At 35.2% G+C, this 21,603-nt stretch overlaps 1 protein-coding gene across 1 annotated transcript; it reads right to left on the bottom strand.

Moving 5' to 3' along the window:
• LOC109820515 lies at nt 1,560–21,017 on the bottom strand. The gene is made up of 9 exons (XM_020386669.1): nt 20,774–21,017; nt 20,033–20,086; nt 19,880–19,950; nt 19,261–19,523; nt 18,547–18,612; nt 18,190–18,248; nt 17,987–18,088; nt 17,696–17,832; nt 1,560–1,828 (listed from the first exon to the last, which is right to left on the bottom strand). Exons 1-8 carry the CDS (start codon nt 20,976–20,978, stop codon nt 17,735–17,737), a joined length of 918 nt encoding a protein of 305 aa, XP_020242258.1. The 5' UTR covers nt 20,979–21,017; the 3' UTR covers nt 1,560–1,828; nt 17,696–17,734.

Here is a 21,603-nt window from a genome sequence, read left to right as displayed (position 1 = left end):
TTAATTGGCATTTAATCGGATTAGATTAGCATAAGACCCTAATCACCCCCCCTCTAGGGTCTAACAGGGTTTAATTATTCAATTCAAAAGTAGACCTCTCGTTCATGAAATGAATCGAAAGGGGATTTTGGTTATGGTTCTGAGGGCCGGGCCGGGCCGGCCCGGATGGACAGCCCTACCCCCCGGTGCCATTAGACCCGTGTTATTACAGTAAATAGACTCCCAAATATGTGGGCCTTATACTCCCATTTCAGTGGCATTGCGCCCAAATTCTTTTAGTGGGATATTGCTAAACACTTAGGTTCAATTACGCCAAAACAAATATAAGGCCCGTATGTTAAGTGGCCCAAAAGTCTTGGTAGTACCTTTCATCAGTCAACTTAAATTTTTTTTTTTAAAAAAAATTAGAGGGGGCCACCAATGACCAACTTATGCTTCACTAAATTTGGGAAGTACCGGGAGGCACGTGCCCCTCTTGACCTCGCCGCCTGTCTCCGCCTCCGAAGACAGACGACGAAAAAAACAACTCTTCTATTTGGCTCGCGGTTGGTCCGCGAGCCAAAAGGCTTTTTTGTTTTAGACTTCAGCAGGGGACAAAGTGCTAATAAAAAATTTAGGGGATAATGAGTATCTAACTCACTAAGTCATGCAGATAACTAGTGGGCAAGCAGAATACTTATCACTTTCCTATTTACTTTTAAACAACACATCCAACATTAGGTCATTATTATTATTATTATTATTTTGATGCAATATATCCAACATTAATTAATGATCATAACTGTACATTATATACATATAATTAAATTGTTGAGACATAATTCCTCCATTTTAATTGTATCATTGTAATGCCACCGGTTCATAGATTTTTTTTTATCGCGTCCTTGGCGCATACGGGAATCGAACCCAGACCCTCACGAGGGATCGACACGGTTTTGCCACGTGATCTACTAGGCCGCCCGAAGATTTTTTTTTTTATTTATGTTTTATTTTTTCAAGTTAGCAACTTAAGGGAGTAAGATATGTTATAATTCGGGAGCAAGCGGATTAGATATATCTAACTTATTTATATTCATATCCAAAATATCACTCATCACAAGTACAAATACAAATATGGACATCAATGATAAGAAAAATGCACGCTACATATCATCAAAATTTAACTTAGGTCCACTAATCTACGTAAAAATTATTACAACTGACCGATCAAGTAATATACCTAGATGCAAATCCAAATATCTTACTTCTATTCATATTCTTGTTAGAGTGCAAATTCTATCAGAGCAACCCCATAGAACAGGGGTAATCTATCCCATTCTCTAATAGTTGAGGATTAGTTTGGAAATTTTAGTTCTATATAAGGCGCAGACCACCCCAATCCCAGTGAACATCTGTTGGGATATATGAGGATTCCCATATCATTTTGCATAGCTGGTTATAATATATTAATCTTTCTTCACGTATAACCCTCCTTTGATTTTAAAAAAAAACACCAGGCAAAAAATGTCATATGAAGTTTCTTTTTTCCAACAAACCAAGAACTTTGAAGGAGACACAGATGTTGAAAAACCTCATTTATTCTAAACGTATTAAGATCAAAGCAGCATTAATCAATCTGCAGGAAGAACAATTGAGATTTCTATGAGAACAATTCAGGGCTTGCAACAGCACATAAACATCGGATCGTCGCCGATAGGATTTCGCACGCAGTGTGCGTGTGCAGGTGGGTAGCCGTGAGCCTTGCATGGGAAATAGCAGTCTGCATCCCTATTGCACGCTGCAGGGTAAGCGGGACACGGGAGAAGCGCCTCCTCTTGCATTGAATAGCCTGTCAAATTCAGAAGAAAAATTCAAAAAATCACGAGTTAATACAGCTTTTATTTTGAAATTTTGCATATGCATGAAGTTTAGCTACTTATCGCTAGCGTCACATTTTATGGTTAATTAAATCTGTATTATAGCGTTTAGTCATTTATTACTCCTGAACTATTTCATAAGCAATTAGATACCGTCGTGCCCAAGTGAAATGATGTCGCCGTTATTTGCACATCTACTGCAAAGGATGTATGCGCAATACCTACAAGAGAATATGGGGCCTAGCAACACTGAAATATTCATGAGATCTACGAAACAAAGAGATAAGTCCGTTTAGACTTCAGGGGAAATGTTAACATACTATAAGTTCAGGGATAAAAAGTGGCTAACACTCTGGGTCAGGGGGTACAGCTACAATTACTCCTATATAAGTCAGGGGGTACAGCTACTAAGCTACAAAATCCTAAATTTTATTTACCACACACCGTGATCTCGAGTTATTTAGTTTTTTAAACTCGCGCAGGGATTTTGAGAAAATTCTGGGCAAATCTCTACTCTGACCATCAGATGATTCTAATAAGGACTTAAAAAAACTAACATGAAAAATACACTGCCAGGGAGCAAGATAGTACATATGCTAATCAAATAGAAAATGGGTGATAATAATTACACATTTCACTTAAAAGTTTTTCACAACAAGAACGTGTAATAGCAAAAAATGGTCAGAAAGAAGATACTCAGCTGCCCACGATATACTACAGAGAAAATAACACAGCGCAAGTCCTTAGAGCACTTGCAAAAGTAATAACACTAAGTTATATACTAACCCGTAGACAGCAAGAGGAAGAGGATGGAAGCAATAGCCATCACAAAATTTTTGGTTGCAGTCATCATCATCAGAGAAGAACTAAGGAATCTATTGGTAGCAAGAAAAGAAAACGAGGAGGGACTCCATTTTTAAATTTAGCTATGAGCTCTTCATATTTGGTAGGCTTTAAATGCAGCAAATTTTGTTGGATAGCAGGTTCCTAATATGTTTCCTAATTTGTTTTGGTAACAGGTTATTAGGATTCCTAATCTGTTTTGGTAACATGATTCCAAATTTATTTTGGTAACAAGTTATTAGGATTCCTAATTTGTTTTGTTTTTTGATTTAGAATTCTTAGTATGTTTATTATTTTAGGATTTCTATATATATGGAACAATTGGAAGAGAAAATTGAGAAGAAAATTGGGGATATTTGGAGCACAGAAAAGAAGTATTTTCTGAGCTATTGGTTAGGGTTTTGTTTGGAGAGAATTAGAGATTTGTTGGTGAGATTAATTGGTAAGTTTGAGTGATTTGTAATCTCAGTTTGTACTCTTCTTCTCTATTAGTGAAAAACCATATCCCCTTCTTGTCCCGTGGACGTAGGCAACTTGTCGAACCACGTTAAAATTGGTTGTTTGTGTTTGTGGCATTGATTTGATTCGTTTGGCATTCTCTCGACGTTCGTTTGATTTGATTTCTCGTAGCACGTTGGTTTGGTTGTTTGGCTTCCGCGGCGCTCAACAAATTTATGAGGATTTGCTCTTAGGAGATTAGTCCTTTATGCACTTGGTTAAATATCAAAATTATTTATTATTTTTATTTATTTTCTTATTATAAAATAAGTCAGATTCATTTTGAGCTAAAATCTATAAATATGGATTATTATATTTCACATAACTTTTATTTAAATACTTTTTTAAAAAAATATGAAATAGATTTGTGCGTAAAACTGGGATCAATATACTTTTTATACTTGCATACACAATATTTATTTTTGAAAATTATATCAAACTTCATGTAACATATTTATTTATCGGATCAAATCATCGATCTCCAATTTGTTTATCGACGACTTTTCCATCTTTGGTGACACATTTTCCCAATGTTTGCATCATCTTAAACTGGTCCTAGAACGGTTTAGGGAGAAAAATCTAACTCTCAATTGGGAGAAATTTCATTTCATGGTCAAACAAGGCATTGTCTTAGGACATGTAGTTTCCAATAGGGGAATCGAAGTGGACAAAGCTAAACTAGGATCAATATACTTTTATATACTTGCATACACAACATTATTATTATTTTTTTATATATCAAACTTCATGTAACATATTTATTTATCGGATCAAATCATCGATCTCCAATTTGTTTATCTTAGTCATTAAATATAGTGTTAAGTTTGAAAAAAAATAGAATAATATATTGTTGATGTGTTAATAAAAATATAACTAAATACTTAATATTAAGATTGTTTGTATAAACTCAGCACAAAGCACATACATTTTACAAGACTATAAGACATCTTAATTATTGATAGACTTAAATAAAAAAATAAATACCAAAGAAACTGTCAAAGATGTCAGATCATTTCTTGGTCATGCTGGTTTTTACCGACGTTTCATCAAGGATTTCAGTAAGATTGCTAAACCCTTGACCAATCTCTTAGCCAAGGATACATCATTTGTCTTCTCTCCCGACTGCCTCAAAATCTTAATTATTGATAGACTTAAATAAAAAAATAAATACCAAAGATTAATGATAACTCTAGTATAATTTTGTATGAAAAAAATCATTCTCATAAACATATTTAAAAAATTGCATGAAAATCACTTCTAAAGTACCTAATTGTTCTCAAAAAATTAAGTTTTACTATAAAATATTTTAAAAAAATTATCCTTTATTGCTTCTTTTTTATATTTAGTTGAGTTGATATCAATCTTTCTTCACCTTTATTTTTTCCTGGGCAAATTTACTGTAGTGTCTTTATTGTCTACGTCAATTGTGATGTCATGTTGGTATATCATGTTGGTTGTCAAACATTGGTTTTGATTTTGGAGCTTCGACATATTGGGTCATCTTGGTCATAGGTTGCTGACTGCTGCGTGTGGAGATTTTGGATCTAGTGGAGCTGTTTCGGATTTTGGGTTGCGTCGGATATTTGGTTACCCAGCATTTGGTCACATCGAGGATGTGAGATTTGATCTGATTGCACGTTTGGGATTCATGCCGCACTAAAGTATCTTTTGACCAAAAATGATGCTAAAGCACGGCTCATTAGATGGATTCTCCTTCTCCAAGAGTTTGACATTCAAATTCTTGACAAAAGGGGAACAGAGAACCCTGTAGCAGACCACCTCTCTCGACTCCCAAGCTGCTTCAGATTTTGGATTGTGTCGGATATTTGGTTGCCCAGCATTTGATCACATTGAGGATGTGAGATTTGATTCGATTGCACGTTTGAGATTCAGTCAGTTAGGAGCTTCTGATTTTGTTTTGAGCAGGTATGTCACATTTGACTCTCGGCAGGTGGAGAGTATTGATCAGATCATTGGGATATCGCAACGGGTGGAGGGTGATGCTACTTCATATTGGGTGAAGCTTACTTCACATACTTCAGATCATACTACATCGTTTGGGATTCTAACTGAGGTAACACAGTTTGGAGATCATTTGGATTTGAATGCAGATGATGAGTTGGTTTTGGATTCGAGTGCAGCTGGTGGACATGTTTTGGATAGTTCCCACTGAAGAAACTAGGAGTGTTCTATCCTTTTGTCATGAGCAAGCCTGTGGGGGCCACTTTGGCCTAAGAAAAACAGCTGAAAAAGTTCTCCAATCTGGCCTGTATTGGCCCACACTCTTTAAGGATTCATTCGAGTTTTGCAAAACCTGTAACCGTTGTCAGCTTTTAGGAAAGGTCACTAGAAGTTGGTTTTGGATTCGAGTGCAGCTGGTGGACATGTTTTGGATACGGCCATTGGTTCACCTCAGGTGGATGTGTTTGATTTGTTTCAGTTTGGGGCCATTGGGAACGCTATTAGTTGCAGATCCGCTGGTGATATTGATGAAGAGTTGTAAACTTTTCTATTTGATTGAGGGTCTTTGGAGGCCGTTTGGGTGAACTACATGAAGGCTTGATTCCTTGGACAAGAGGATACGTAGGAAGTCATTTATGATGCAGCCGGTTTGGTGAGTTGATACCGACATTTGGAGTTTATTCGCATTCTCGTTTGGGTTCTCGATTTGTTGTGGATTGCGTTTGTTGTCGTGGATTTGTTCCACTTCGTACTGAACGCAACAAGTGAGACGTTTGGTTGGTATTGGTGTCGGCTCAGTTTTGAGAAAACTTCGCCGATGTGGAGAATTGTTGGATAGCAGGTTCCTAATATGTTTCCTAATTTATTTTGGTAACAAGTTATTAGGATTCCTAATCAGTTTTGGTAACATGATTCCAAATTTATTTTGGTAATAGGTTATTAGGATTCCTAATTTGTTTTGTTTTTTGTTTTAGAATTCTTAGTATGTTTATTATTTTAGGATTTCTATATATATGGAACAATTGGAAGAGAGAATTGAAAAGAAAATTAGGGATATTTGGAGCACAGAAAAGAGGTATTTCCTGAGCTATTGGTTAGGGTTTTGTTTGGAGAGAATTAGAGATTTGTTGGTGAGATTAATTGGTGAGTTTGATTGATTTGTAATCTCGGTTTGTATTCTTCTTCTCTATTAGTGAAAAACTATATCCCCTTCTTGCCCCGTGGACGTAGGCAACTTTCCGAACCACGTTAAAATTGGTTGTTTGTGTTTGTGGCATTGATTTGGTTCGTTTTGTATTCTCTCGACGTTCGTTTGATTTGATTTCTCGTAGCACGTTGGTTTGGTTGTTTGGCTTCCGTAGCGCTCAACAAGTGGTATCAGAGCCCGGGCTACGTTTGGGCTATTTGGAGTAGTAGGTTGTTTTGGAGGCTCGCCTAGGACTTCGTTTGGTGATAAAGGTGAGATCTTTTTGGTAAAGACTTTATCTTTTTCAGTTTTGGATCTATTCTTCATTTGTTCCGCATTTGTTTTGGTGTTTTGAGAAAGATGATCGGGAAAAGAGTTATGGATGGTACTTTCGGCATGAAGACCGTCCAAAGTTTAAATATCCATTTTATGAAGATAGATGTGGAGAAGTTTAATGGCACAAACAATTTTGGTCTTTGAAGATGTAAAGTCTTGGATGCGCTCAATGCACAAAATTTGAAAGATACTTTGAAGTTGGACTGGAAACCGGACGACATTGAGGAAAATGTTTGGGAAAAGATGAATAGAACGACGTGTGATGTGATTAGATCTTGTTTGACTCAAGATTTAAAATATGATGTGATCAATAAGACTTCTACTAAGAAGATTTGGGAGATCCTAGAGGGCAAGTATTTGACCAAGAGTGTAAAGAACCGCTTGCATTTGAAGAGAATGCTTTATCGCTTCCAATTGAAGAAGGGAACCTCCATTGGTGATCACATGAACCACTACACGAAGCTTCTTGCGGATTTGGTGAATGTAGATGTGATGATTAAAGATGAGGACAAGACGTTGTTGTTGTTGAGTTCCTTGCCTGACGAGGAATATAAAACCTTCGTTCTTACTCTTATTAATAGGAAGGCATTTCTTTCTTATAGTGAGGTCACCACTGCACTTGTGAATTATCAGCTTTGAAAGAAGGATAAGGAGACTTCAGTTGAGCCAGTAGCGGGGGCATTGGTCGCAAGAGCAAAGAATTCAAACCGTGGTAGGAGGTCGCAGTCTAGAGGGGCACATCTTGAAGTTCGTAGGAATCAGTGCGCCTTTTGTAAAGAGGATGAACATTGAAAAGCCGAATGTCCAAAGTTGGTTGATCGAGCCGGGAAGAATAAGGGAAAAGCTATTCAAGTTTCAGAAGTGAATGTTATCAATGCTAGTGACAATAATTCAGATTCGGATTCTTCGGGCTACTCGTTATCTGCACTACTGTCAGTTTGTGTTGCCGACTCTACAGAGTGGATGTTGGATTCGGATGCTTTTTACCATAGTTGTCCTAGGAGGGATTGGTTCTCTAGCTTTCAAGAGTTGGAAAGAGAGGAGGTCATACTCATGGGTAATGATCATGAATGTCCTATTGGTGGTATCGGTACCATTCGGATTAGGATGAGTGACGGAGTGATTCGGGAATTAGTTAGAGTGAGGTTCGTTCCTCAATTAAAGAAGAACATCATTTCATTTGGAGTTTTGGAAGCAGCAAGCTATAGGATGATCTTGGTCGATTCACGTTTGAAGGTCACATTGGGGTCCATGATTGTGATAAAGGGGCATCAGGAGGAATAATTTGTATTATTTGATTGCGAGCACGATATTTGATAGAGAGCTGACGACTTCTTTGGATTTGGCTAGACTGTAGCATTTCTTGAGGCTGAGTTATTTGATTGGTTTTGTCGCACATGGTTTGTTGAGGAGTGATTTGACCTGCAGATTGAAGTCCTTTGAGCACATTGGTATGAGCAAGAAGACCGATGTGGAGTTTGGCATTTCTATCCATCGATCGAGGGGTCTTTTAGGTGGTATTCAGTCAGGTATTTGGGAGCCTTCCAAGGAGGCATCATTGGGGGGTAATTGGTATTTGGTTTTCGTAATTAGGGATTGTTCTAGGCATTGGTGGGTTACAACCAGATCCCGTTGGTGTGAAGTCCTAGAAGTCAATAACAATTGGAAGAAGTATATTGGCAGAAAGGTAATCTGTCGTTCTAGTTTTGATAGGGGTTCTTTCTTGCATTTGTGCCGACCTCATGGCAGTTTGAGACACTTCATTGATGTGGAGACATTGAGACGACGAGATGATATGACAGTTTTGATGGGTCGTTCCTTACTGGAGGGGGCTCGACGTTGGTTGTCGAACATTGATTTTGATTTTGGAGCTTCGACATATTAGGTCATATTGGTCATGGGTTGCTGATTGCTGCATGTGGAGATTTTGGATCTAGTGGAGCTGTTTCAGATTTTGAGTTGCGTCGGATATTTGGTTGCCCAGCATTTGGTCACATCGAGGATGTGAGATTTGATCCGATTGCACGTTTGGGATATTTGGTTGCCCAGCATTTGGTCACATCGAGGATGTGAGATTTGATCCGATTGCACGTTTGGGATTCAGAGGTTCGTTATCGAGGATGTGAGATTTGATCCGATTGCACGTTTGGGATTCAGAGGTTCGTTTGATTATCAGTTAGGAGTTTCTGATTTTGTTCTGAACAAGTATGTCACATTTGACTCTCGGTAGGTGAAGAGTGTTATCAGATCATTAGGATATCACAGCGGGTGGAGGGTGATGCTACTTCACATTGGGTAAAGATTACTTCACATACTCCAGATCATACTACATTGTTTGGGATTCTAACTGAGGTGACACAGTTTGGAGATCATTTGGATTTGGATGCAGATGATGAGTTGGTTTTGGATTCGAGTGCAGCTGGTGGACATGTTTTGGATACGATAATTGGTTCACCTCAGGTGGATGTGTTTGATTTGTTTGAGTTTGGGGCCATTGGGAACGCTATTAGTTGCAGATCCGCTGGTGATATTTATTAAGAATTGTAAACTTTTCTATTTGATTGAGGGTCTTTGGAGACCGTTTGGGTGAACTACATGAAGACTTGATTTCTTGGACAAGAGGATACGTAGGCAGTCATTTATGATGCAGCCGGTTTGGTGAGTTGATACCGACATTTGAGTTTATTCGCATTCTCGTTTGGGTTCTCGACTTGTTGTGGATTGCGTTTGTTGTCGTGGATTTGTTCCACTTCGTACTGAACGCAACAAGTGAGACGTTTGGTTGGTATTGGTGTCGGCTCAGTTTAGGAAAAACTTCGCCGAAGTGGAGAATTGTTGGATAGCATGTTCCTAATATGTTTCCTAATTTGTTTTGGTAACAGGTTATTAGGATTCCTAATATGTTTTGATAACATGATTCCAAATTTATTTTGGTAACAAGTTATTAGGATTCCTAATTTGTTTTTTTTTTTTTTTAGAATTCTTAGTATGTTTATTATTTTAGGATTTCTATATATATGGAACAATTGGAAGAGAGAATTGAGAAGAAAATTAGGGATATTTGGAGCACAGAAAAGAGGTATTTTTTGAGCTATTGGTTAGGGTTTTGTTTGGAGAAATTTAGAGATTTGTTGGTGAGATTAATTGGTGAGTTTGAGTGCTTTGTAATCTCGGTTTGTACTCTTCTTCTCTATTAGTGAAAAACCATATCCCTTTCTTGCCCCGCGGACGTAGGCAACTTGCCGAACCACGTTAAAATTGGTTGTTTGTGTTTGTGGCATTGATTTGATTCGTTTGGCCTTCTCTCGACGTTCGTTTGATTTGATTTCTCGTAGCACGTTGGTTTGGTTGTTTGGCTTCCGCGGCGCTCAACAAATTTATGAGGATTTGCTCTCAGGAGATTAGTCCTCTATGCACTTGATTAAATATCAAAATTGTTTATTATTTTTATTTATTTTCTTACTATAAAATAAGTCAGATTCATTTTGAGCTAAAATCTATAAATATGGATTATTATATTTCACATAACTTTTATTTAAATATTTTTTAAAAAAATTATGAAATAGATTTGTGCGTAAAACTGGGATCAATATATACTTTTTATACTTGCATACACAACATTTATTTTTTAAAATTATATCAAACTTCATGTAACGTATTTGTTTATCGGATCAAATCATCGATCTCCAATTTGTTTATCTTAGTCATTAAATGTAGTGTTAAGTTTGAAAAAAATAGAATAATATATTGTTGATGTGTTAATAAAAATATAACCAAATACTTAATATTAATATGGTTTGTATAAACTCAGCACAAAGCATATACATTTTACAAGACTATAAGACATCTTAGGAGCGTTTGGCTATCATTATGTTTGTCCCATTTTCGTTTTTTCCAAAAAAAACATATACCCACGTTTGGGAACTGATGTGTTTTTTTGAGCTGCCCCTTCACAAAATGGAAAAAATACACGTTTTTATCAAAACACCTAAAAGGTGTTTTCAAACTCCCGTGTCTCATTTCCCCCAAATCAACCCTGATCCCTTCTCTCCCTCAACCCTAACTTCATCGCCGCCACCCCAAATGGGCGCAATCTCCGACCCTACGACACCGCCTCTGACGTCGTTGAAGCCTCTGACCCGCCGACACAGCCTATGACGTCTGCCCGTAGCCTCAACCCTAACACCATCGACGCATCCTCAACCCTAACAACCACAGCCGCAGCATCCGACGTCGCCAGGTCCTCCGAGTATATCGTCCACTGCTCGCGCTCCGACGTTCGCCGCAGCTACCTCCTCGTCGCCGCTCCGGTCGATTCTGACGCCTCCTCCAACAATTTCGATCAAGGTTGATTTTTTTTCTCGTTTATTGCTGAAATAATAAATGTGAGATTTTTTTCCCTTTTACCTTCTAATTATTTGCTATTAACTGTGAGATTTGTTCCTCTTTTTTTCTCGTTTATTGCTGAAATAATAACTACAATTTTTATTAATAAACTGGCTACCATTCCCTTCTTGCATGGCTATAAGTTTTTACTTGTCAGATAAATTTTGTTCATTGATTTTATTGATAGATTTCTCTTGTAACAGCATTTGACAAACACAAAATAATAAATACAATAAATAATATGCAGAACCCCATCTTCATTTCTTAAGCATCATGCACCAGCGAGTTGTTTGCAGTCTAGATCTATATACAGATTTCCTAACTTGCATCAGCTATGAATTCAGTCAATGGTTACGACTAACGGCCGGACGACAACCGGTGACGACTAACGGCTGACAAGTGGTTGGTGGTGGGGAGCGGCAACGGGCGAGAGTAAGGTTTAATTGGTTGGGTGTGTATCATATGCTTTTAAAATGGTGTTTTGAAAACACTTTTGAAAAATAAACACCATGACATGGTGTTTTTTTTTTAAAACACAACCAAAAAACCACTTTGGTTACCAAACATACTTAATTATTGATAGACTTAAATAAAAAAATAAATACCAAAGATTAATGATAACTCTAGTATAATTTTGTATGAAAAAATCATTCTCATAAACATATTAAAAAATTGCATGAAAATCACTTCTAAAGTATCTAATTGTACTAAAAAATTAAGTTTTACTATAAAATATTTTAAAAAAATTATCCTTTATTGCTTCTTTTTCATATTTAGTTGAGTTGATATCAATCTTTCTTCACCTTTATTTTTTTTCTTGGGCAAATTTACTGTAGTGTCTTTATTGTCTACGTCAATTGTGATATCATGTTGGTATATAATAGAGAACAAAAGACAAGGGAAGTGTTCAGAACTATATTAGGATATACTTTGATCAATCAAATTATATTATTACTCATAACTGATATGCATCAGAGACAAAATGTGTTGACAATCATAAACTATAAAACAAACTGTATGGGCCCTCAAACATAACTTTTTTAATGCAAGCAACCTTCAAGATTAATTTAAAAAATATCTTGGAGTTAGGAATAAACAACTGACAATTTTGCAATGGAAGCTAGAGGAACGTAGTACATTCTTAAGAATTATTAATCTTTACTTAATTTGTTTATAATGACAGGATCTCATTATTAACTAACTACAAGGCCTAATACATTATTTTTTTATTGTGCGTTAGGCGTGTGGAGGACTCAGGTGAGTCCTCATCACAATGAATGTTATACAATTTAAGTTCAAAGGAAAAAAAAAAGAGTTGATCAATAGTGTAGTTGGTGAGAAGAAAACTCTAGAAGCTTAATTTGGATATGTGGATATATTATAGATGGAGATGAAGAAGGGTGGTTTTGAAAATAATTAATATGATTTTTGTTTGTATGGTTTTCTTTATTCATTTTCAAAATATATGTGGTCCTGTGGATATATATAGGTATAGCATTACTACTCTCTTTTGATTTTGTGGAAGAATTTGGATGTAAAAAATATAAATTATCTAATAAATTAAAGTAGGATCATATAAGTTAAGCTAATACAAGAAATTTATTTTAACCAACACATATATGTATATATTACAATTGGTATTGAGATCTAAGATACGTGTGAGATTCTCTTTGATTTTTATACAAATAGTATCTATTTAAATAATAATAGTATAATTAAACTCTGTGATCTGAAAAAAGATCAAATATATACAATACACATTAATTACTTTAAAATAATCTAATCTAATCTAATAAGAAGAAAAAAGAAAAAAAGTGATGTGAAAATTGTTGTAATTTTATAATTCATAATTTTTAAACAATCTAATCTAATCTAATAATCTAATCTAATAAGAAAAAAATAATAAATGCATATACCTATTGAAAGAGATGAAAGTGCTATGAAAATTATTACAATTTCTGATCTGAAAAAAAAAATCAAACATACAATATAATTAATTACTTTAAAATAATCTAATCTAATTTTATAAGAAGAAAATAGATGAAAGTATTGTGAAAATTGTTGTTATTTCTTAATATAAAAAAAATTAAACATACAATATAATTAATTGCTTTAAAATAATCTAATGTAATCTAATAAGAATAAAATAACAAAGGTACATACTTATAGAAGGAGATGAAAGTGCTACGAAAATTATTGTAATTTCTTAGTTTATATATATTGGTACGTGATGTTGCATGTGAGATGATAACAATTATAAATAGAGTCCTTTTTAAATAATAATAGTATAATTAACCTTTAAAACTAATTATACAGTACCATGAACTACTTGAATTTTAATCGGTGAGAGATCGCCACGTTGTGTCCTCAGGTCGCAACTGTTTGTTTTAATTTTCCTTTTTTATGATTTTGAGAATGACTTTTATCTTTTTAACTTGTTTGGTGAATTTTGCAAATATCATGTCTACATTATGTACATTTGTAGGTCTGCGTTATCCTTGGGTTCGACCTTTGAGGCAAATATTATGTCTCGTTAATTTATTTAATTTTTGCATATACGCCATTTGTCTTGTAAATATTTATAAATTTGACATTTAATAATTTTATTCAGGTCTACATTTCAATTTAAACTATATTCTTATTTTCGTACTATGTATATCCAATAAAAATTTATCATTTTATCAACTTAGTCTTACTTAATGGATTAGCATTTGAATTCTAAGGGTATTTTTGTCTACTAAAAGATTTTTTTGAATTCCTACTTTTAAAAGGAGTATGAATTTTAGTAAGTGAGAGATCACCACATTATGTCCTCAGGTTGCAACTGTTTGTTTTAATTTTTTTATAATTTTAGGAATCACTTTTGTCTCTTTAATTTGTTTGGTGGATTTTGCAAATATCCCGTGCACATTACATACATTTATAGGTCTGCGTTGTTCCTGGTTCGACCTTTGGGGCAAACATTATTTGTCTCGTTAATTTATTTGGTTTGTGCATATACGTCCTTCATCTTGTAAATTTTTAAATTTGATATTTAATAATTTCATTCAAATTTACATTTTAATTTAAATTATATCCTCATCTTCATACTATGTATATCCAATAAAAATTCATCAATTTACCAACTTACTCTTACTTGATGGATTAGTATTTAAATGCTAAGGGTATTTTTGTCTATCGAAAAAATTTTCTGAACTCGTGCTTTTAAAGGAAGTATGATATACATGCAAGGATGGTATATTGGTCGGGCTGGTTCCGACCCGACCCGTTTAGTTTTGACCCAACCCACATGACTTTAACCCGACCCAACCTGTTTAATAAACAAGTTACCCGACCCGACCTGTTTATAAAACAGGTTACCCATCAACCCGTTTAACAAACAATAAATCAACCAATAGTAATAAGCTACACACTAAAAGGACAGTATCGTAAATTAAGCCTGGTTATATCTTTCTCCAAACCAGTCAACTAGCATCAGTTTTTTTAATTATTATAAATCTTTGTCATTTCCCTTGTAAGGAAAAAAACAATAAAGAATCTTAGAAAGAGAACCTGAATGATATTCTTTTTCTCTCTCCTTCATTAATAAAGCCCTTTGTCTTTTCTCTTCACCTACATTTACTCTCTACCAATGTGATTTTCTCCTTCACTTTCCTCAGTATAAAAACCCTAAATCACATTCAACCAACCAAAATCAAGCTTCCCCTTCAATGGTCGGTGCCGACAGACGGGTGGAGGAGAGCAGTCAACATCACCCGTAAAACTTTCATCTATTTTCTGTTTAAGGTTTATAGTGGAGAAAAATGGGTTAAAGCTTGGCGATGAAATGAGTCATTTCAAGTGGGTCATAAAGGGGTCATAGATGGGTCGACCCATGTAACCCACCAGGTTATAAGGGTCAGCCCGATTATGACCCGTACCCGTATACGTCGACCCGTACCCATTAGTAATGGGTCGGGTCGGGTCCAAAATTGACATCCCTAGTTTATATATTGTGATAAGTTATAAAACATGTAATGCAATATACAAATATTATATTGAATCTTGGGATTCTGTTGAAAAATAAAGATAAATTTGTTCATTCCTTATCGAAAACCCTCCTAAGCACAAAAGAATCTAGATGTTCATTTAATAGAATGCAAATACCTTTTTTATGATCAAATAATAAATTAAATTTTTTTAAACTTAAGCTCTATTAGATTTTTTTTTTCTTTGTTCCAATATAGTCCTACTATGCTACAAGCAAATTTATTACACATATTTTTAATTCGAGTAAGAACTATTCTCATCTTTGGACATGAGAGCTGGTTAAGTATTTTGGGCTTTGTTTGAAACTCAGACTTGGACCTATAGTATGTTTTTACCTTTTAAACCCAGTTTTTTTAGCTTTTTATTTATTTAAAACACACTCACTTTCAAATTTACTCTTAAACCCCAAATATCCAACACCAGATAGTGGATATATCTATACGCCAAATACATCCTAAAAAATTAAAAATCTTGGATGAGGGAAGAGGTGAGAAGAGTGGATGAGGGGAGGCGTTGCTAGAAACATAATCTAGGGATTTTTGTATTTTATGATACATACAGTGTATATAAATATGTCCATTGCAGACATTAAAACTAATTAATATTAGATTTTTTGTGTCTAAACGGAATAAATCTACTCCTAACCAAGATCCGCTTATATCCACCCTGTTCTGAACTTCAAATATAGCTTTTTGCTAAGCGTATCCTTTGTTAAATCAGCAAATCTTTTCAAAATCTGTGGCTCTAGGTTCTCATCTACATAGATAAATACCCTTGGCTTCCATTCTCTTACAAAACACAAGCAAAAGAGGGTTGACTATTAACGAGCCTCCAAAGACGTACTCTTGGCTAGTGAGATGGCTGCCAAAAGTTGCATTACAGTCATTGTGCTCCTCTCCCTAATCGTGCTCTCATTGGCTAAATCCTCTAGCGGTAAGTCCCTTCTTCATTTTTGTTTTCGTAACAAAGAGACCATTTTTTTTAATCATAACTACTCAATAGGTCTCTTTTTTTAATCATAACTACTCAATACCGTCCAGATAATAAAGCGAGAATTGCTTAACCATATCTTACACTCACTCCAACACCTTTCATGAATGATAAACAAATTTAATTGAGAAAATGATATGTTTATTGCCTGACTACAGTACGTCGTGATAGGCCTAGGTTCTCATTTGAAAACATAAATTATCTTGGAATGTTTTCGCATCTTAAATCCGTAGGGTGCGACTTCTATGTTGGGGAATGCACGAGAAATGAAGATTGCACCACGCCATGTTGGACCGCAGGTTACGACCCAGTTACTGCAGAGTGCATTCAGAATCCCACCGGCGGAACTCCTGAATACATTTGTTGTTGCACAAAGTGGAATGTTTAGTAGTTGATAGGCTGAGAGCGCTGGAGTTGAATGTTCTCATACGTACTGCTCCTTGGCTTATCATAATAAGATTTGAAAAGATATTTGGGAAAGCTCCAGTTAAATTTTCTAGAAAATTAGTTGATTGTTGGCGAAGTATAGCAAATGCAAAAGCTAATATAGTAGTAGATAACAATTATACCATAAGTTTTGGTGGAGGAAGGATGCTAGAGCATCTAGACTCATACTAGCTATTGATACCAAACATACTAAGTATATCTGAGATATTCAATCCACTGTCAATGATGTTCAAAATATAGTTAATAATATGGAACATTCAAAAGGATATGATACATTATATCCTGGCTGTCAATGATGTTCAAAATATAGTTAATAATATGGAACATTCAAAAGGATATGATACATTATATCCTGGCGAGATGTAGAAGTGAAGAGAGTCTTAATAATATGGAACATTCAAAAGGATATGATACATTATATCCTGGCGAGATGTAGAAGTGAAGAGAGTCCGTGTTGAAAGGACAAGCTCTTTAACAGTAATGAAACTCAACCACCAGGGTTGTGCATGCAAAAAAAATGAAATTAGGACAGGTCAATGATGTTCAAAATATAGTTAATAATATGGAACATTCAAAAGGATATGATACATTATATCCTGGCGAGATGTAGAAGTGAAGAGAGTCTGTGTTGAAAGGACAAGCTCTTTAACAGTAATGAAACTCAAGCACCAGGGTTGTGCATGCAAAAAAAATGAAATTAGAAGGACAGGTATCAGAAAATACTTCCGCATATAATACTAGATTTGATGAGTGTTTTCTTTTTTCTCTTCATTATCCGGAAATGGAGTAATGACAAAATCATGAACATTATAATCAGTAAAAAGTAAGATAAATTTTGGCATCTTCACTCATCCAAAGAGAATTGAAATGGTGGTAGAGATTGTTCAAAGTTCTTGCATGTGTTGCGTAACCATAGAAAATTCCAAATTCTGTGAGGCAAGTATCAGTTTATTTGTGACTTGAAAGTAGAGAGATGATGATGATGATGAATATTTACAAAACCAATTCTTACCGATGCTCAAATCACCAATAGAGGGAGGGAGGAAGATGATGTATATTTACGAAAGATTACCGATGCTCAAATCACCAATAGAGGAGGTTGGGGGAGGGGAAGATGATGATGATGATGATGATGATGAAGATTTACGAAACGAATTCTTACCAATGCTCAAATCACCAATAGAGGAAAGCTACAGGCATTTTATCTGGTACTATTTCTCAATGATAGATTGTCTCCATGTAATGTAATTTTCCAGCAGCCAGCTTGGAATATAAATACAGATCCTTGCTTAGGCACAACTGAAGTTCAAAGAGAATAGTCATCAGTAAGAAGGCTACAAACTTTGGTTAAATATTTACTGGTTGCATTCTACGTTCTAGAATACAACACCATAAGGTAATAAAATAAGGCTAGGTAAATTGTACACAGAATTGGAAGTTGTAAATATGATACCTCTGAAAAGGTTGTCTTGTGTAATTAAACCAAAAGTTTTTGCAGTTTCTCGAATCATAATCCCACTTATACCCTTGAAGGCAATTGTCTTACATTCAACAACTATAATGGAACAGGAAAAAACCCATTAAAAAATAAGTTAAATATGCTCCAAGAGTAGATGACATTAAGCCTTAATTTATAATGTAATGTTACTAAACTACCTGCAAGAAAAGCTCCATGCAAATCTGCCACAAGGAGAGTCTGAGCTAGCTGTTTTTCTCTGCAAGCATTGAATCAAGAAAAGTTTATAAAACTAATTTATAATACAAATTTTACACCATCGATATATCCACATATTTGCTTCTGCGATTAATAAATATCAAGAGACGAAAGTATATAAAGTATGCATCTTGTAAGAAGTCAAATTATTAGCAAAAGCAAGCAAGAAATGCATGAAAATATGGAACCACAAAACCCTCAGCAAGTCATAATCTAGATCCTCAATGCTCTTTATCTGGCAAAAACAAACAAAGCACATTATGCTGCCGAAATTTACAGTACAAGATGAGAAACTACACCTGTTCTTCAAAATTTTGATGATGTACTCTTTCCACATTTCATGCATCGGTTTGAAAAGACTGAAGCTGCAATAGACCAAAACATTTAAAGTCAGTCAGTGAAGTCTAAGGGAAAGAATAAGTTGCCTAAGCTATAAATTTTCATGGATATAGAACTATAAATCCCAAATATTATATATTTAATATGTTAACTTGCACGTGAAAACTCTCTCAGAAGGTTATGCCAATAACTTGTCTCTTAATATCAAAACAAGAATTCAAAGATCAGAAATTATGATAGAACTATTTTTATGCTCGGATAATTGTGTTCTTGCACGTAAATGGATTACATGTTACTTTCTTGCGGTTTAACTGATTCCTGTAGTGAACTCCATTACTCAAAGTTACACAGTAGCAATCACATACCATACTTGGCTAAATTCTACATATAAAAATAAGTTTTTTAACCCCACTCATGGTTTCTCTCTTATGTTAGACAATGTTGAGTGACTGACGAATTGCTTAAGTTGACAACCAAAAAATTATCAGCCATAAAAACACAGGGAATCAATTGCCTGAGTCGACACTTAAATAGATTCAGGATAAACATCCATTGAGAATAAGCATTTATGAATCTATCATCTCCAAAAAAGCCTTTTTAGAGTTGAGAACTTACAACCTTAAGTCTACACTAAATGAATATACAAGTAGATTCCCATGGATCACAAAACTTACTTGTGGAATTCCTTGAGCAAATCTAGAGATCCACACTTCCGATGTTGCCGCATGGTCATGTGCTTCTTTGACCGCTTTGAGTGGCTTTGTAAAGCCTTTACACGAGCATCCTTTAGAGAACTATCTTTGGGCACGAAATTATCAAGAAGAACCCAGTTATCAATTTTCATAGCTATACTACCCTTGGTATACTTATGTCCTTTATCACCATGTTGAAGAAGATCAAACACAATCTTGTTGACAGCATCCCCTCTATTGGAATCCTGCATTATTGATTGTGTACAAATACATGCCAACCATTAGACTGTAAGTCAATAACTTGAATTAATTAGAGGCATATTTAAAAATGGTTCAATCATGCTCGTGATGCAACTCTTAATGTCTAAAATTCAAGTGTTTTATCCAATATCAACCAGGTAACAGACAATTTATAACTTTTTCCCCCAAAAATATAGGTGTTCAACACCAAGGCCATATAACAATTACATATGGCTTCAAAACAAAAATGGTGAATTGGAAGGGCATATTGTAGACTATAGCACAAATTCACCTTTCTATATGAGCCCAATAATAGTAATTTTAGCAATAAAACATATTACTTTTACAGAGAAGTACTTACCTTTGTAGCAGTGCCTAGTATATTTTCATCTATGATTTCCAGAATTTCAGAATATGCAGGATGAGCATCTTCTGCATAGTAGTAAAGGACATGGTGAGAGACTAATGCAGAAATGTTAGCTGCTGAATGAAGATCTATAAACAAGATACGCACCTCTAACTCCAGAAGTCTCTTGCCGAGGAGTATGACCAGAGAATACGACTTGCCCTGAGGGAAAAAATGAATTTAGACATTGTAAAGTACTAAACCATTGTTAGATACTCAATATTTTAACAATAAACTGACACATCCATGAATTTCTCATTAAATGAGAGTTTACTTAAACAACAGCTTAATAAATTAGCAATTCAAATGTTGTAATTAAGACAACTGTATAGTGATGTATACACTGCTTACCAATGTGAAACTCGCGAATTATGAATTAATATCGATATTATCCTTCACATTGCAATTATTGCGGGACAGCGTTTTTTATGAATGTAACATGCAGTTCTCAAATTACATTTTTTTCAAACTTATACAAACTTTTACATCTCACTCCCAGGATCAATGGCATAAATCACCAAATTATAGAAGCAGCGCCTACCTTAGATCATCTAAATAAGTGAAGTTTAATAGCTCAAGAAATTACATCGAACAACTGACTTCTCCAACTTTTAACTCAAGAAATAAATAAAATAATAATAAAAAGTCCAATATGCTTCTAATTTCTAAAAAATATAACTACAGAAACTCCTCATTGCTCTCAAAAATTTTTGTTCCAAGTTACAACATTTAGCTCAAGCTCTAATCTTTTCCATAATACCACCCACAACACACACAAAATTCCCAATCTTTTCTCCAAGTTCAGAAACTTAACCATCTAAACTTAAAATTTTCAACTAAAAATCTCACCTTTCCTCGATGATGACGAGGCAGAGGGCGGATTGTCTCCCTTTTGACTATCGGCCACCACCACCTCTTGCTCGTCCTTAGGGTTTGTCCTGATTTTCTTGCTCATTTTCTCCTCTTGCTGAACGATTTTGGCCTTGTCGAAGGCGAATCTTCGTTCTAGGGCATCCAGTGCCCGTTTCTTTTGGTCGGAGATTTGAGACGCCATCAGTAGAGATGAGATTTTAATAGAAATTTGGGCTTTAGTTTCTATGGACCCAACATATGGAACCAATAGATGGGACAAGTGGGATGTCTCCCTCCTATTGGATAATGAGTTGGTCATCATTAATGATGGCCAACTCATTATCCAATAGGAGGGAGACACCTCACTTGTCCCATCTATTGGTCCCATATTTTGGGTCTCTGTAGCAAAGCTCTTCTCCAAATTATTTTTGCTCTAACTCCAACAGTTTCTCCATTTTGAAGAATCTTGTATTTATTACAATAATAAAAACATTCTACATTCCTATTTTTGGATGCTCTTATATGCATTAGAACTGCCTCATGGCTTTTTTTGTAATTACGGATTTTGTTTTATATTTATTTTCTCCTCCATCCCGTCTTGAAGAACGTGCTGCATTCATGACCAAGTTTTCCCCAAATATTTGAAGAATGCCCCAGATTTGGGGAAGACTCCCTTTTAGGGATGTGCAACGGTCGGTTTGGTTCGGTTTTTATCAAAATTTGAAACAACCGAACCGAACCGTTTATAATTCAAAACCGAACCGAATTGTTACAAGTCAGTTCGGTACGGTTCGGTTCGGTTTGTTCGGTTCTAACTTCATCAAACT

The sequence above is a fragment of the Asparagus officinalis genome, chromosome 8 (assembly GCF_001876935.1).
Source record: "Asparagus officinalis chromosome 8, Aspof.V1, whole genome shotgun sequence".
NCBI lineage: Eukaryota > Viridiplantae > Streptophyta > Magnoliopsida > Asparagales > Asparagaceae > Asparagus > Asparagus officinalis.
Note: the sequence above shows the minus strand (reverse complement) of the source record. Positions and strands in the feature narration are given on the sequence as shown.

Coding starts and splice junctions, on each gene's coding strand:
- LOC109820515 (XM_020386669.1), bottom strand. CDS start 20,978: ATGGCGTCTCAAATCTCCGACCAAAAGAAACGGGCACTGGATGCCCTA. Junction 20,087..20,773: donor CTCGTCATCATCGAGGAAAG/GTGAGATTTTTA, acceptor TTTTTCCCTCAG/GGCAAGTCGTATTCTCTGGT. Junction 18,249..18,546: donor ATCAAAATTTTGAAGAACAG/GTGTAGTTTCTC, acceptor CAATGCTTGCAG/AGAAAAACAGCTAGCTCAGA.